The 15,851-nt window shown below is 44.6% G+C and overlaps 1 protein-coding gene across 6 annotated transcripts in view; it reads left to right on the forward strand.

The window, feature by feature from the left end:
* Positions 1-15,851, forward strand: part of CRB1 (crumbs cell polarity complex component 1) — a 155,240-nt gene that overhangs the window by 69,862 nt on the left and 69,527 nt on the right. For 4 of the 6 annotated variants that reach the window (XM_068240058.1, XM_068240061.1, XM_068240057.1 and 1 more), the window contains exons 3-5: positions 8,389-8,584; positions 8,691-8,827; positions 11,316-11,483. In XM_068240058.1, coding sequence (XP_068096159.1) covers positions 8,389-8,584; positions 8,691-8,827; positions 11,316-11,483 — 501 coding nt within the window. The remainder of the gene's footprint in view (positions 1-8,388; positions 8,585-8,690; positions 8,828-11,315; positions 11,484-15,851) is intronic. The other 2 variants (XM_068240060.1, XM_068240062.1) reach the window with 2 other exon arrangements.

Genomic DNA, 15,851 nt, shown 5'->3' on the forward strand with positions numbered 1-15,851 from the left:
CAGTGGTGGGTGAGCGGTGTACTACTGTTCCCAGCAGAGACACAGAGTGGCAGTAAACACAATGCTATACAGTGGTGGCTGAGCGGTGTACTACTGTTCCCAGCAGCGACACAGAGCACAATGCTATACAGTGGTGGGTGAGCGGTGTACTACTGTTCCCAGCAGAGACACAGAGTGGCAGTAAACACAATGCTATACAGTGGTGGCTGAGCGGTGTACTACTGTTCCCAGCAGCGACACAGAGCACAATGCTATACAGTGGTGGGTGGGTGAGCGGTGAACTACTGTTCCCAGCAGCGACACAGAGCACAATGCTATACAGTGGTGGGTGAGCGGTGTACTACTGTTCCCAGCAGAGACACAGAGTGGCAGTAAACACAATGCTATACAGTGGTGGCTGAGCGGTGTACTACTGTTCCCAGCAGCGACACAGAGCACAATGCTATACAGTGGTGGGTGAGTGGTGTACTACTGTTCCCAGCAGCGATACAGAGCACAATGCTATACAGTGGTGGGTGAGCGGTGTACTACTGTTCCCAGCAGAGACACAGAGTGGCAGTAAACACAATGCTATATAGTGTGGCTGAGCGGTGTACTACTGTTCCCAGCAGCGACACAGAGCACAATGCTATACAGTGGTGGGTGAGCGGTGTACTACTGTTCCCAGCAGAGACACAGAGCACAATGCTATACAGTGGTGGGTGAGCGGTGTACTACTGTTCCCAGCAGAGACACAGAGTGGCAGTAAACACAATGCTATACAGTGGTGGCTGAGCGGTGTACTACTGTTCCCAGCAGCGACACAGAGCACAATGCTATACAGTGGTGGGTGGGTGGGTGAGCGGTGAACTACTGTTCCCAGCAGCGACACAGAGCACAATGCTATACAGTGGTGGGTGAGCGGTGTACTACTGTTCCCAGCAGAGACACAGAGTGGCAGTAAACACAATGCTATACAGTGGTGGCTGAGCGGTGTACTACTGTTCCCAGCAGCGACACAGAGCACAATGCTATACAGTGGTGGGTGAGTGGTGTACTACTGTTCCCAGCAGCGATACAGAGCACAATGCTATACAGTGGTGGGTGAGCGGTGTACTACTGTTCCCAGCAGAGACACAGAGTGGCAGTAAACACAATGCTATATAGTGTGGCTGAGCGGTGTACTACTGTTCCCAGCAGCGACACAGAGCACAATGCTATACAGTGGTGGGTGAGCGGTGTACTACTGTTCCCAGCAGAGACACAGAGTGGCAGTAAACACAATGCTATACAGTGGTGGCTGAGCGGTGTACTACTGTTCCCAGCAGCGACACAGAGCACAATGGTATACAGTGGTGGGTGAGTGGTGTACTACTGTTCCTAGCAGCGACACAGAGCACAATGCTATACAGTGGTAGGTGAGCGGTGTACTACTGTTCCCAGCAGAGACACAGAGTGGCAGTAAACACAATGCTATACAGTGGTGGCTGAGCGGTGTACTACTGTTCCCAGCAGCGACACAGAGCACAATGCTATACAGTGGTGGGTGAGCGGTGTACTACTGTTCCCAGCAAAGACACAGAGTGGCAGTAAACACAATGCTATACAGTGGTGGCTGAGCGGTGTACTACTGTTCCCAGCAGCGACACAGAGCACAATGGTATACAGTGGTGGGTGAGTGGTGTACTACTGTTCCCAGCAGCGACACAGAGCACAATGCTATACAGTGGTGGGTGAGTGGTGTACTACTGTTCCCAGCAGAGACACAGAGTGGCAGTAAACACAATGCTATACAGTGGTGGCTGAGCGGTGTACTACTGTTCCCAGCAGCGACACAGAGCACAATGCTATACAGTGGTGGGTGAGCGGTGTACTACTGTTCCCAGCAGAGACACAGAGTGGCAGTAAACACAATGCTATATAGTGTGGGTGAGCGGTGTACTACTATTCCCAGCAGCGACACAGAGCACAATGCTATACAGGGTGAGCGGTGTACTACTGTTGCCAGCAGACACACAGAGTGGCAGTAAACACAATACTATATAGTGTGGGTAAGCGGTGTACTACTGTTCCCAGCTGCGACACAGAGCACAATGCTATACAGGGTGAGCGGTGTACTACTGTTCCCAGCAGAGAGACACAGAGTGGCAGTAAACACAATGCTATATAGTGTGGGTGAGCGGTGTACTACTATTCCCAGCAGCGACACAATGACCGGGGGACCCTGGCTAGCCTGGCTGGAGAGAGAACTACCCTGCCTGCCTACCCAAAGCTAAACCCACAGACAAATGGCGGAGAAATGACGTGGATCGGGTATTTATTTACCCGAACCACGTGACCCGTTCGGCCAATCAGAGCGCGTTCGGGTCCGAACCACGTGACCCGTTCGGCCAATCACAGCGCTAGCCGAACGTTCGGGTAACGTTCGGCCATGCGCTCTTAGTTCGAACAGTTTGGCCGAACACCATCAGGTGTTCGGCCGAACTCGAACATCACCCGAACAGGGTGATGTTCTGCAGAACCCGAACAGTGGCAAACACTGTTCGCCCTACACTACGGCCAATGTCCGAAATGAGCCGAATCCTGGCGGCTCCGATCATTTTCCCCAGCGCTGGCTCCGCCCCCTGCCTCCCTGCTATCAGCTTCTGACAGCCGGGGGACAAATGCGTCCCCCCCAGAGTCGTTCGTGGCTGCAGGAAGTCAGAGGCAGGAAAGCAGGAATTTGTTTGTACTTGCAGAGAAGGTGCTGACAGAAGCAATGTCTGCAGCGCTTCCCTCTCTGCTTTCCTGCAGCCACAAACGACTCGGGGGGGGATCCTCGTGTGTCTCCGGCTGACTGAAAGCCGATAGCAGGGAGGCGGGGGCGGAGCCAGTGCCGGGGAAAATGATCGGAGCCGCCAGGATTCGGCTCATTTCAGACATTGGCTGTAGCGCCGTGGCCACTTCGCATCTTGACTGTCCAGAACCCGAAGTGGCCAGCCACAAAGCAAAGTGGCCAAACTTCGGGTTCTGGCCGTAACATATACACGCAGAGTTAGCACAAGCCTGTAAAAACTTTACTGGGCCACAAGAGAATTTATTTTCTACAGCTAATTGTGGTGTTCTATGCTATATCACAAGAATATCACCTTTATATTATACAGGGAGGCTGAGGGGGTAATTGTCATAGGTACTGGAAAAGACAATGCAGCGGTACCTAACCCCTATCCTCATGGTTTAGTCTGATCCTGATGCTTAGCTGACAATATGTATTGCACACAGTACAAAAGTGCTCTATGTTTTATTTATAGAATACAAAACACAAGCTGATATTGAAAGCCGCTGCTGAACTGTGGGCAGTTTTCTTTTTTTAATGCTAGATAAGATACAACCCTTGTTTTTCACTACACAGCACAGCTACAAACTGTAAAGCCCAGTCTACACGGGGAGATGTGGAGGGGATCCGGCGGCTCGATTAGCCGCCGGATCGTTCTTCCGTATCCCCGCGCATACCCGCCGCGTCCCCGCTTGCCGCGCGTGCGTCGTATTCGATCCCCCGCTCGTCCCTGCCCGGCGCCGCTTATCTTCCGCTCGATTCCCTGCCATTGTCCCCTCGGGGGGAACGAGCAGGGAATCGGCGGCTCACAGATCAGACCTGTCGGAACTTATCAATCATCGCCGCCACATCTCCCCATGTAGACGGGGCTTAAGTCCAAATTAAAGTCTTAGGTTGTATGTATGTACAGCATTCCAATGTTAGGGCTGGTGCACACCAGAGCGGTTTTGAAGTGTTTTTTAAAATGCTCGCAGGGGGAAAACCGCTTGCCTAATGAAAGCAAATGGGATGGTGCACACCAGAGCGGGTCGTTTTTTTCTACAAACACAAATTTGGGGGCTGCAGCATTTTTTAGATTTCTGAGGCGTTTCTGCCTCAATGTTAAAGTATAGGAAAGTGGAAAAACGCTCAGAAAAACGCTAGATCAGAGTGGTTTTCCAGGCGTTTTTGTTACAGAAGCTGTTCAGTAACAGCTTTTACTGTAACAATATTTGTAAACTGTTACACAAAAACGCTCCAAAAAACGCTAGGCATGTTTAGAAAACCTCTCTAAACACGCCTAGAATTGCTCTGAAATCTGCTTCAAAAACCTCTAGCGTTTTGCAGATGCGCTAGTGGTTTTTGGTGTACACTGGGCCTTTGTTCATTTTAGCTCCAAACCCCCTGTGCACAAAAAACAAACAAAAAAAGGCACAACCTGAGTATATTTTTATCCCCAAAAATCTGTGATCCTTTATCTCCTTAAGGATCAGGAAACCTTTCTTTGGAGGAGTTCTCATAATTTTCTGTTTTCCTCCCCATTGATTGCTGATTTTTTCACTGAGCTCTATTTAAACTGTTTCTAAAGAGAAAATAAGTTAAATACCTCAAATGCTGAAGCTTTGATGTACAGTATAAACAGTATACACTTGATGGATTTCCAAACTCGACTCCATTCTATCTAAAGTTAAAAAGAAATGAGTTGACTGAAGTTATACAATCTAGTGGTACCCATATGGTAGATTAAAAGCGTTCGATTTTCCAGATTTTTCGACCAAAGCGATCAAATCGAATGAAAGTTGAAAATAATCTTTTTTTTGATCAAGAAAAACGAACGAGTATCCCATTTGTTTCTATAAAAATCCAATCAGACATGTTGGAAAAATCTTTATATTCGATCTAACGGAATAATCAAACTAAATTATCTAATCGAAAAAAAACCATGAAAAATTGTACCATGTATGGGCACCTCTGATATAGGTGAGTTAGGGCTCTGTAAAGGATTTTGATCTATGGTTCATTAATGCCATAGATAAAGCTGTCCTGCTGAATTCTTAAAGGGATACTGTAGGGGGGTCGGGGGAAAATGAGTTGAAATTACCCGGGGCTTCTAATGGTCCCCCGCAGACATCCTGTGCCCGCGCAGCCACTCCCCAATGCTCCGGCCCCGCCTCCGGTTCACTTCTGGAATTTCAGACTTTAAAGTCTGAAAACCAGTGCGCCTCCGTTGCCGTGTCCTCGCTTCCCCTGATGTCACCAGGAGCTCACGGCACAGGCGCAGACCATACTAGGCTGGTCCTATACACTCCTGGTGACATCAGCAGGAGCGAGGACACGGCAACGCAGGCGCACTGGTCTTCAGACTTTAAAGTCTGAAATTCCAGAAGTGAACCGGAGGCGGGGCCGGAGCATTAGGGAGTGGCTGCGCGGGCACAGGATGTCTGTGGGGGACCATTAGAAGCCCCGGGTAACTTCAACTCATTTTCCCCCGACCCCCCTACAGTATCCCTTTAAAAGTTCAACATCACCTACAATTTTTTATTTTTTTAAGTGTGGAAAAGGGTTTCAGTATATTTTGGGAACGTTTGTTGTCTGCAATCCTATCCATGAGTAATTTCCCATCTTCCTGTTCTGACATGAAATGGATACCACTCCAACACGGGCAGGCAGTAAACAAACTTCTTTTGACGAGTTAGAGTTTCTATCACATTTTATTACTGTTCATCTTCCCATTTACACCAATAATTAAGTTTTGGAAGTCCCTACAAGAGAAAGTGAGTAAATCTCTCCATTTGAAAACAGACAGCAGAAACAACTGACAGACATTCTAAGTTGTAAAGGTCCCGATTAGGGCCTGAATTTGGCCCTAATATGGTAAATACAGACCCTTTCACCTGACGAAGCAGTTGTTTGCTGTGATACGCTTGAGGCACAGGGTTTCAGTAGCTGCTGAGAAGGGACCTTGTAGTAGGATGCTGCATCTGATTCTGAGATGAGCACTTATTTATTTATTCACTCATATACGTGTCTATGATCAGGGGAAGTTTTGTTTGTCATTTTCCCAAAACCGTAAGGCACTTTAATTAACCATTTATTGGAGGCTTTTTGGATTCAGTTTTATTTGCTACTTGTTGTTGCATTTAGGCCTGGTTCACACATAAATCTGTACATTTCTGCTCCAATTCAGTACTGTCCTGTCAGTTTTGCATCACTTTTCTTTCAGTTTTACCTGACTGAACCGGAAATGTATACCTTTTATGTGTGAACACACCCATAGAAAACTAATGCATAACTAATACAATACAAAACTGACAGGACAGGACTGGACACCTTTTTATGTGTGAACTAAGCCTTATTGAGCACTTTCTCTTATGGTATTTTATAATTAACTGTTTGTCTCTTTATTTATTGCTTTACTTTATATTGAATTTATTGTACCGTAGATTAGTTGGTCCCAGATTATTCTACCTTATTATTATTATAACATTATCTTGACAGTGTTTATCTATGTTAATAGTTTTTATTTCTTCAGGTCACAACTCTAATAAAGATGTATTGTATTGTACTTTCTTGCCACACTACATTTGATTTATTTGTTTCTGTCTTGGACACAGATGCCTGTTTAGAGTGTGTTGATTGTATTTATCCATGGCAGTATAAGATTGAGTTTTGAAATACTGAATAACAATAGCTTAATTATGGATCACAATCTTCATAGTTAGTTATTAAGATTATTAGAGGCTTCAGTAATGTGTACAAAGACCTTTCATATAAAGTGCATGCCACTGAGGCACCATCACCTGGAATTTTTAAGCGACCACACCAGCCACCACTTTGGTCATATCAGGACATAGCAGTGACTAGCGAATGGTAGTGTGAGTGTAATAAACGTTGGAGAGGCAGCCGCGGTGAACAGCGCTACCACCGCAGCTGTCTCCAGCTCCCTGTCTAGCAATGTATCCGTGCCTCAGGCGTCTAGCACGCCGAGGACGGGTCTGTCAGTTGCACATAGGGTTGCTTTGTCACGTGCGCGCACGTACAGACAGGACCTTTATGTGGGGAGGAGGCGCGTCAGCTGACCGACCGGTCGGCTAATGTCAGAGGAGACACTCGCCGCTCCTCATTGGTTGATAGGAGGGGGCGTGCCTGAAGGGTCTCCTCTGCTTCAAAAGCTTAGCTGAATCACTCACAATTTGTCTGCTGTTGCGAATACTCTGTGTTAGCGCTCAGACCCTTAGATAGTTCCGGTGTGCTTTGATCCGGGAGGAAACCGGGGATTTCACACAAGATAGGAATTGTTTGATAGCCTTAAAGATTTAACATTACTGTGTTATTATTTGTGCATGACTCTGTCTCGTTCTGACTACTCTTCTGCTCAGTGACTCTGTACCTCTGCCCATCTGACCTTGCTGCCGACTCTGCTTGCGTATACCTTTCTGTCTCTGCCTCCCGATTTTGTACTGCATCTGTCTGTCTGTTGCCGAACCCGATCTGTCTGACCACTCTACTCTCACCAGAGGGCCCTTGACTCTGGTGAGAGGCCAGGGCCGGATTTAGGCCAAGGCCGCCTAGGCCATGGCCTAGGGCACCACAGGAACAAGGGCACCAAAGCATTAGGCTAAACTAGTGCAGCATTTGCAAGCTTGCAAATGCTGCAATGTAGGGAGATCAGGCAAGCGCCTGACCGCGGTACTCTGCTGCTAGCCGCCTAGAGTCATCTGGCTACCTATACTGGAAGGAAAGGGAGGGGGGGGGGGTCATCTGGCTACATATACTAGAGGAAAGGGGGAGGGGGTCATCTAGATACCTATACTGGAGGGAAAGGGGAGGAGTAATCTGGCTAACTATACTTAGAGGGTCATCAGGCTACCTATACTAGAGGGAAGGGGAAGGGGTAATCTGGCTTCCTATACTGGAGGAAGGGTTCATCTCGCTACCTATACTGAAGGGGGGCAGCTGGTGACAGTGGCCTAGGGCGGTTAAGAGTACAAATCCGGCCCTGTGAGAGGCACTGTACTGTTAGTACCCACCAGCTCCTCTGGTGAGGTATTGCCAAACCTATCAGTACTACTGTTGCACCAATCACTCATTGCTAATCGTTGTCACATCAGCTTCTTATATACCAGTATTATAGGTGATTCTGCAGATCACCATATAATCAGGTATATATCTGCATTATAGGTGATACTGCAGATCACCTAATAATCAGAATTCTGTTATTTGCTGACACAAATTGTTACAGTGAGATGAAATGGTAGGTGCAGACAGATTGACACTTTTCTTCTGTAAATGGAGCAAACTGTATTTTTTTTCTGCATTGCAGTAGATTGCAAATGATTAACACAACATTAGTAAATAAGTCCTGTAACACACAAAAATTCTGAAGACGGATGCTGCTTATTACCTTCCTTAAGTACAGTCAGGCAGCCCTGCAACATGTATAAATTATACAAGTCCCAGATTAAACAGATCATGTGTTTACCCAACTATACAGTTACTTTTACATGTAGTATAATTGACTAGATGACAAAATTTTACAAGTCATTTTGTTAGCGTTTTTGCCTAATGCTAATCTTCCGTACATTCTTTCTGATTGTTTTTTTTTTTTTTTCAAGGTGAAAACTGTGAGGTGGAGTTTAAAGGGTGTTTATCAGACCCATGTTTGAATGGCGCAACATGTCATGACGTGCTGGGATCCTTTTCATGTACATGCCCATCCGGCTTCTCTGGAGATTTCTGTGAATTCAACATAAACGAGTGTGATAGTTTACCATGCCATAATGGTGGACTTTGTTTGGATCAGGACAATGGGTGAGTGATGTCTTTCATTGCTTGATCTGTTATTCAGTGTATAACACTTTTCAGCAGGAAGCAGTTATAGTGTGTATCTGGCTCATTGACTGATGATGTTTTACAGGTATCAGTGTCGATGCATGGTAGGATACAGAGGTACAAACTGTGAGGTCTTTGCACCATTGTGCTCATCACAGCTCTGTCAAAACAATTCAACATGTATAGAGGATTCTGTGAGCTTCAAATGTCTCTGCTGGCCAGGTAACTTTTAATGTTACATCCTTTTCAATATTCAGTATTGTTGATTAGCCTTGGGGTTCCAATTCTAATAGAATCAAAAGAATATTGTACTTGGGGGCTCAGAATAGCTTATTCACATGCTAAATAAAAGGTACAATAGAATGACTAGTATGTCAGAAATTCTGTCTGTCTTCAAAGTAATATGAATATTTAGTGAGATTTTTTATTATGGTCAATCAGATATCATGATATCATGCCTTTGTTATCTATAACAATGCACACATTATGCAGCTTGTACAACGCAAGAGTACGTGTACACGGAGGACGATTGCTGACCATGTTTACTACTATGGATAGTGATGGTGATGACTCCTATGTGGCAGCACAATTTGATATGTAAGCAGTGACAGGACTGTTTGCAGTGTGCAGTGACAGTTTGTGACACAGTATTCCCTGTAAGCTCCTTCTTTTCTAGCTACGTCTAGATCAGACATGCTGACAGATGATAACAGATTCAGATCACACATTTGAGATCTGAATTGCATTACTGGAAGAAATCACAGTAATGCAGAAAATGATCTATATGGCCTCAATTCAAAAAGGTCGGTATTTTACCTCATGCAGTATTTTACAACATTTTTTGCAACTCACCACTATGCGAGGATAGTTAGAGGAGTGTTCGGTAGCAGGCAATAATGGAGCGATATGGATGCGAAAACCGAGTGAAAAGCGGTCGGTAGTTACGCAGTGTTAATGATTTGCATGCAATACTTTGCCGCTCTGGATGCTGAAAGTAAAGGATTGTGGGTAGGAGGAGGAGGTTATTACCAGCACGTGACTGCAGAGGGTTTCCCTCCCTGTTTATTTTTTACCCTCTCCTTCCATTACAAATCCCTCCCTCCATTCTGCATATTAAAGAGAAACTCCGACCAAGAATTGAACTTTATCCCAATCAGTAGCTGATACCCACTTTTACATGAAAAATATAATGATTTTCACAAACAGACCATCAGGGGGCGCTGTATGACTGATTTTGTGCTGAAACCCCTCCCACAAGAGGCTCTGGTACCGTACGGTACTCTGGGCAAACTGCCACAATGTAACAATGACACACACAGGAAATGGCTGTTTATAGCTGTCTGTTAAAGCCAGAACAGCTACATAATCTGCCCACAGTAACAATGTCACCATGTAATACATGTCAGAATGTGAATCTGGGAGAGGAAAGATTTTACAATGAGCAAACTCTGACTAAATCATGTATACATAATTATTGTAAAAATTAAGCACCTTTTTATATTAAATTATTTTCACTGGAGTTCCTCTTTAAGCAATATTAAGCATTACAATATTAATTGGATGGGTGAAACGGAGGAGGTATTTGAATACATTTTCGCACTCCCTCCCGATGAAAAATGTTTCCAAATTCCTCCTTTATTTCACCCATCCACTCTTGATGACATCAGCGGGATCGAGGACACGGCAACACAGGCGCAGTGGTTTTCAGACTTTAAAGTCTGAAATTCCAGAAGTGAACCGGAGGCGGGGCCGGAGCATCGGTGAGTGGCTGCGCCAACACAGGATGTCTGCGGGGGGCCGTTAGAAGCCCCGGGTAAGTTCAACTCATTTTCCCCTGACCCCCCTACAGTATCCCTTTAATATTGTAAATGCTTAATATTGCTTAATATGCTTAATATTGAAAATGGGCTGCTCTCTGGTGCCTGAAATATGAACAGTTTAAGCTATTACTGTGTGCTGCAAGTAAACTAGCTGCAGAGTGAGCTGCAGCAGCTGTGCGAAAAACCACATATCGCCAGGTACATTTAGGTGATAAATAAATCTAAACTAACGAATGGTCACACCCCATTTTTTCCCTGGTGAATTGTGAGTTTGAGAAAAAATAACAAATAACTACTGACTATTTCTCGCACGAATTTCGCACTAATTTCGACCAGTTGGTATTTCAGCCTATATTTGTGGAGAATTGCTATTTGGAGTTATCACATGAGGTAAATTACCGACCATGTGATAAATAGTTCTGTAACCTCTGGTGAATTGATGTCGACTTCTAGCATAGGGATTTTTTGGTAACAGATGGTAGGCAGGGGGTCCGTAGACCCCTTTAAAGGAGAAAAAACGGTCAGGGATCAGGACTACGATATTGGTTGAGGGAATATGAGGCCTGTTTAAGCTTATTTATTAATAATACACTTCTGCTTTAATTTGAAACAGACTATAGTTCAAATTAATTAAAATCATCTCAGATTATTACATATATGTGTAAAATCACAATTTTTTGTGACTAATATACATTTTTAATACAGCGGTTTAAATATTTTTCTGAAAAGTGTTTTAGAATTTTATAGGATTTTTTTTTTATCAGGTAAGGAAACAAATGTGAGATGTGAAATCTAAAATAAAATTGTAATCACCACTGATATGTATTGCTGTGTAATTATGTGAAGAGTGACAAGCAGACCTGAAATGAGAATTACCTATAATGTTACAGGTTACACTGGTTCTCTGTGTGAGACACATATAGACCCATGCAGAAGTCAGCCGTGTAAGCATGGCACAGAGTGTGTGGACCGACCGTGGCGTAATGAGTCTGCTTTAGACACCACTGAGGGAGGACAGTTAGTCCATTATGTTTGCAAGTGTGGAGATGGATTACTTGGTATGTACTGACAAAAGAAACTAAGAAATACTGTACTGGTATATCATGAAACAAATATTTCTTATGGTGGCCATATTACATACATGTTTGTTCTTAAAGGATACCTGAGGTGACATGTGACATGCTGAGATAGACATAGGCATGTACAGTGCTTAGCCCACAAATAACTATGTTGTGCTCTTTTTTTTTCTTTCTCTGCCTGAAAGAGTTAAATATCAGGTATGTAAGTGGCTGACTCAGTCCTGACAGGAAGTGACTACAGTGTGACCCTCACTGATAAGAAATTCCAACTATAAAACACTTTCCTAGCAGAAAATGGTTTCTGAGAGCAGGAAAGAGATAAAAAGGGTCAATGGTTCATAGATTTTTAGCTCTGGCATACTTCGATGAAGGTGTCATGGAGCAAAAACAATAAGGGCTCGTTCCCACTGTTGCGACGCGATTTCGGCCGCATTCCGACGCTTGTAAAAACGCATGCGGATGCGTTTCCACATGCGTTTTTACCCGCGATTTCGCATGCGATTTCGCATGGCAGGGTGCCATGCGAAATTAACCATGACACTGCCAGGGCTAAATAAAATTGAAAAAGGTGCGAAATCGCACGCGAAATCGCGGGTAAAAACGCATGTAACAAACGCATGCGTTTTTACTATTAAATACATTAGCGGCGATTCGCACGGATTCCCGACGCAGGCGAAATCGTTGGCTCTTTTGTGCGTTTTTTTCACGCTGAAAAAAACGCACCTCAACAACGCTACAGTGGAAACAGGCCCATCCACTTGTATTACATGTGCGGATCTGCATGCGTTGGACGCATGCAGATTCGCGATAGTGGAAACGAGCCCTTAAACAGTTAAAACTTAAAAAGTCGATTTAAACATAAAATAAAACTGTGGAATATCTTAAAAAGTCATTTTTAAAAGAAGGAAGATAGATACAATTGTTTATGTGCGTGCATGAAAAAAGTGCGCCATGAAAAAAGGGCCCAGGTTATTAACGAATTTGGCACCAGGTATTAACGAAATTTGCTAACGAGAATCATCGTTGTCAAGCTTTATTAACGATAATTACTGTTGCAAAAATAAACGAGAAAAAATAACAAATAAATATTGACGTTAAATGTTGTAACGTTTTTCGTCAATACTGCTTAACCCAACCCTCCCCTCACACAGAACCCTCCCCTGGTGGTGCCTAAAACGAACCACTCCCCTAGTGGCGCCTAACACTACCCCCCCCCCCCGGTGGTGCCTAATCCTAACCACCCCCCTGGTGGTGCCTAACCCTAACCACCCCCCCCCCCCCCCGGTGTTGCCTAAAACTAACCACCGCCTAGGTGGTGCCTAACCCTAACCACTCCCCTTGGTGTTGCTTAACACTAACCACACCCTCTGCAGAAACACCCTTTTAGATATATTAACGATAATACCTTTGAAAACGTAAAATCTGTACATATTGATGAAATAATATGATAAAAACTATACCGCTATAAACTTCTAAAACGATAACTACCCCAAAAACTATAATGTTCTAATCTTATTAACGAAATTTTTCGCGGCGCCCTTTTTTCATGCTGTTTTCACCCTATTAACGATAATTGCATTAAAGTCTATGGCGGCACCCTTTTTGTCCACCCTCAGCCGGCGGCCTTTTATCCTGCTCCCGTTTATTTCATTTGTTTATTTTCGCCCTGGGTGTCCTTTAACCCTCCTGGCGGTTTATTAAAATCTGCCAGGGGGCAGCAAAGCCGTTTTTTAAATTTTTTTTTTCATGTAGCGAGACAAGGTCTCGCTACATGATAGCCGCTGCTCAGCGGCATCCCCCCAGCCCCTCCGATCGCCTCCGGCGATCAGAGATCAGGAGATCCCATTCACCGACGTCAGCGACGTCAAAGGGGACTCCGATCCACCCCACAGCGCTGCCTGGCACTGATTGGTCAGGCAGCGCACGGGGTCTGGGGGGAGGGGGGGACGGAGGCTGCGGCACGGCGGATCGGCGGGTAGCGGCGGCGATCGGATTGCACACGCAGCTAGCAAAGTGCTATCTGCGTGTAGCAAAAAAAACAAATTATGCAAATCGGCCCAGCGGGGCCTGAGCGGTGCCTTCCGGTGGCATAGCCCGTGCTCAGCACGGGCTTACCGCTAGGGAGGTTAATGGAAGAAAATGCTTAAAGGATAACTGCAAGTACAGATACCAATTTGCTACTTATAGTACATAAAAACCCTGCAATGAATCATCTTTCTAGAGTGTCTGTGTCACTGGTTGGCATTGCTCGGTAGCGTAACTACAATTCACTGGGCCCCCGGCAAAACTTTGATGGGACCGCCCAATGCTCACACCTCTTCCCTTGCCTCCATATGATGCCCTTCACAGCCTTGGGGCCCATCTCACAAGTGTCATAAAACAAGTGTGGTCATCAGGATCTTCACACCCATAACAAGTATAGCCACAAAACCACCAGATCTGCTGTATCGGAGGAAGGGAAAGGTTAGCACAACGGGCCCTCCACAGCTCGGGGCTGCTCCCCTTTTTTTTACGCCCCTGGCATTGCTGTTATCTGTGACCATAAGATACAAGGTGCCAATCAATGATCCAATATTGATTGTACAAATTGGCACAGCCCATTCAGTTCAAGGTAATTGTGCCTCCAGTCTCCAAAATTCTCCTGGACACATTTATATGCATTGGCACATCGCACTGCAAGCCTTGTAGACAGTGTCACTATAGTAAAGGGAAGCCTGGGCAGGGCAGCTTCTCTGACCCTAATCAATGATCCAATTTTGATTGTACAAAATTACAAAATCTATGTAGTAGAAGGGTAAATTGATTGAATATACTTAGAATGGATACATTTGGTAGCTCCATGTATCATAAAGAAGTGTTCAAATTGTACACTCAAACCTGTATCATTAGTTGACACCTTAAAACAGAAATGGATTTTACGGTAGGCATCTGTTACAGTAGCTAGAGAATCAGCACTCTGGGTTTGTGGATTAAAAACTACCACATGCCAAGTGACTATGGTCTCAATTCACTAAGCTTCTCTCCTGTCTCTAATAACGTATCTAGAGTTATCACCATGGTGATGAGACATGTAGTATTCAGGAAACATTTTACCTCAGGCAAATCTAAAGTTAACTCTTCTGTCTTTAAGTTACGGTGAGATCTCTAAAGTTAACTCTTTAATCCTTAAAATAAGTCCAGAATTCTGCATAATAACTGCAGAGGAGGTAACTTAACTACAGAGGAGGTAACTTAACTACAGAGATGGGCCTCAATTCACTAAGATCATGCTAGAGATAATAAGGCAAGAGAAAACTTACCTCCACACGTGAGAGAGTTATCTTACCTCTTCATTCCTTAAGTTACCTCTCCTGTAGTTAATTTACCTCCTCTGTAGTTAATTTACCTCCTCTGTAGTTAATTTACCTCCTCTGTAGTTATTTTCACATGCAGCTAATTAACAGCCTGTCTTTAACTCTGGAGTTATTTTAAGGATTGGAGAGTTAATTTAAAGTCAGAAGAGTTAACTTTAGGCTTGCCTGAGGTAAAATGTTTCCTGAATACTACATGCCTTATCACCATGGTAACAACTCTAGAAGAGTTATTAAAGACAGGAGATAAGTTTAGTGAATTAAGGCCAAGGTAACGTAAAGAGACTCTGTAACAAAATGTTCAGCCTTATTTCTTCTATCCTATAAGTTCCTATACCTGTTCTAATGTGGTCTGTCTTACTGCACCCTTTCCTAGTTGCACAGTGGCTGTATTGTCTCTGTTATATAATCTAATCTTCTTTCCCTTGTCAGCTTTGTCGGCCAGGCAGGAATGGGCTGCTCTGCTTATGATAGGCATAAACGGTACACACCCTCTCCATGCCCCCTCCAGGCTCTGTATGAGTCACAGACTGAGCTTCTTTCAGCCTATCACATGCTGGTTAGCAGCCATATTTTTTGTTTGTAAACACTGCCTAAAACTGGCAATTACAAGCCAGGGTTGCAGCAGGGAGTGGCAGAAACAGCACAGAGGAGCCCAGGAGAACATCATGAATAGAATGGTATGCTTTTTATTGTAAGAATTTTAGAGTGCAGATTCTCTTTAAGGAATGAAGAGATAAGATAACTCTCTCACTGTGTGGTGGCAAGTTTTCTTTTGCCTTGTTATCTCCAGCATGATCTTAGTGAGTTGAGCCCTATGCCAAGATTTTGACATTATGGCATAGAAACCGGCAGCCAACCCAGTACCACTATGGTCCCGATTCCACTATTGTATGGAAATCGGGTCAAATCCGCTGAGATTCCCTGCAGCAAATCGCGTTGCAAACTCTGCCATAGGGCAGTGCTGTCCAACTTCATGGGCATGGAGGGCCATTTT

The sequence above is a fragment of the Hyperolius riggenbachi genome, chromosome 6, assembly GCF_040937935.1.
Source record: "Hyperolius riggenbachi isolate aHypRig1 chromosome 6, aHypRig1.pri, whole genome shotgun sequence".
NCBI lineage: Eukaryota > Metazoa > Chordata > Amphibia > Anura > Hyperoliidae > Hyperolius > Hyperolius riggenbachi.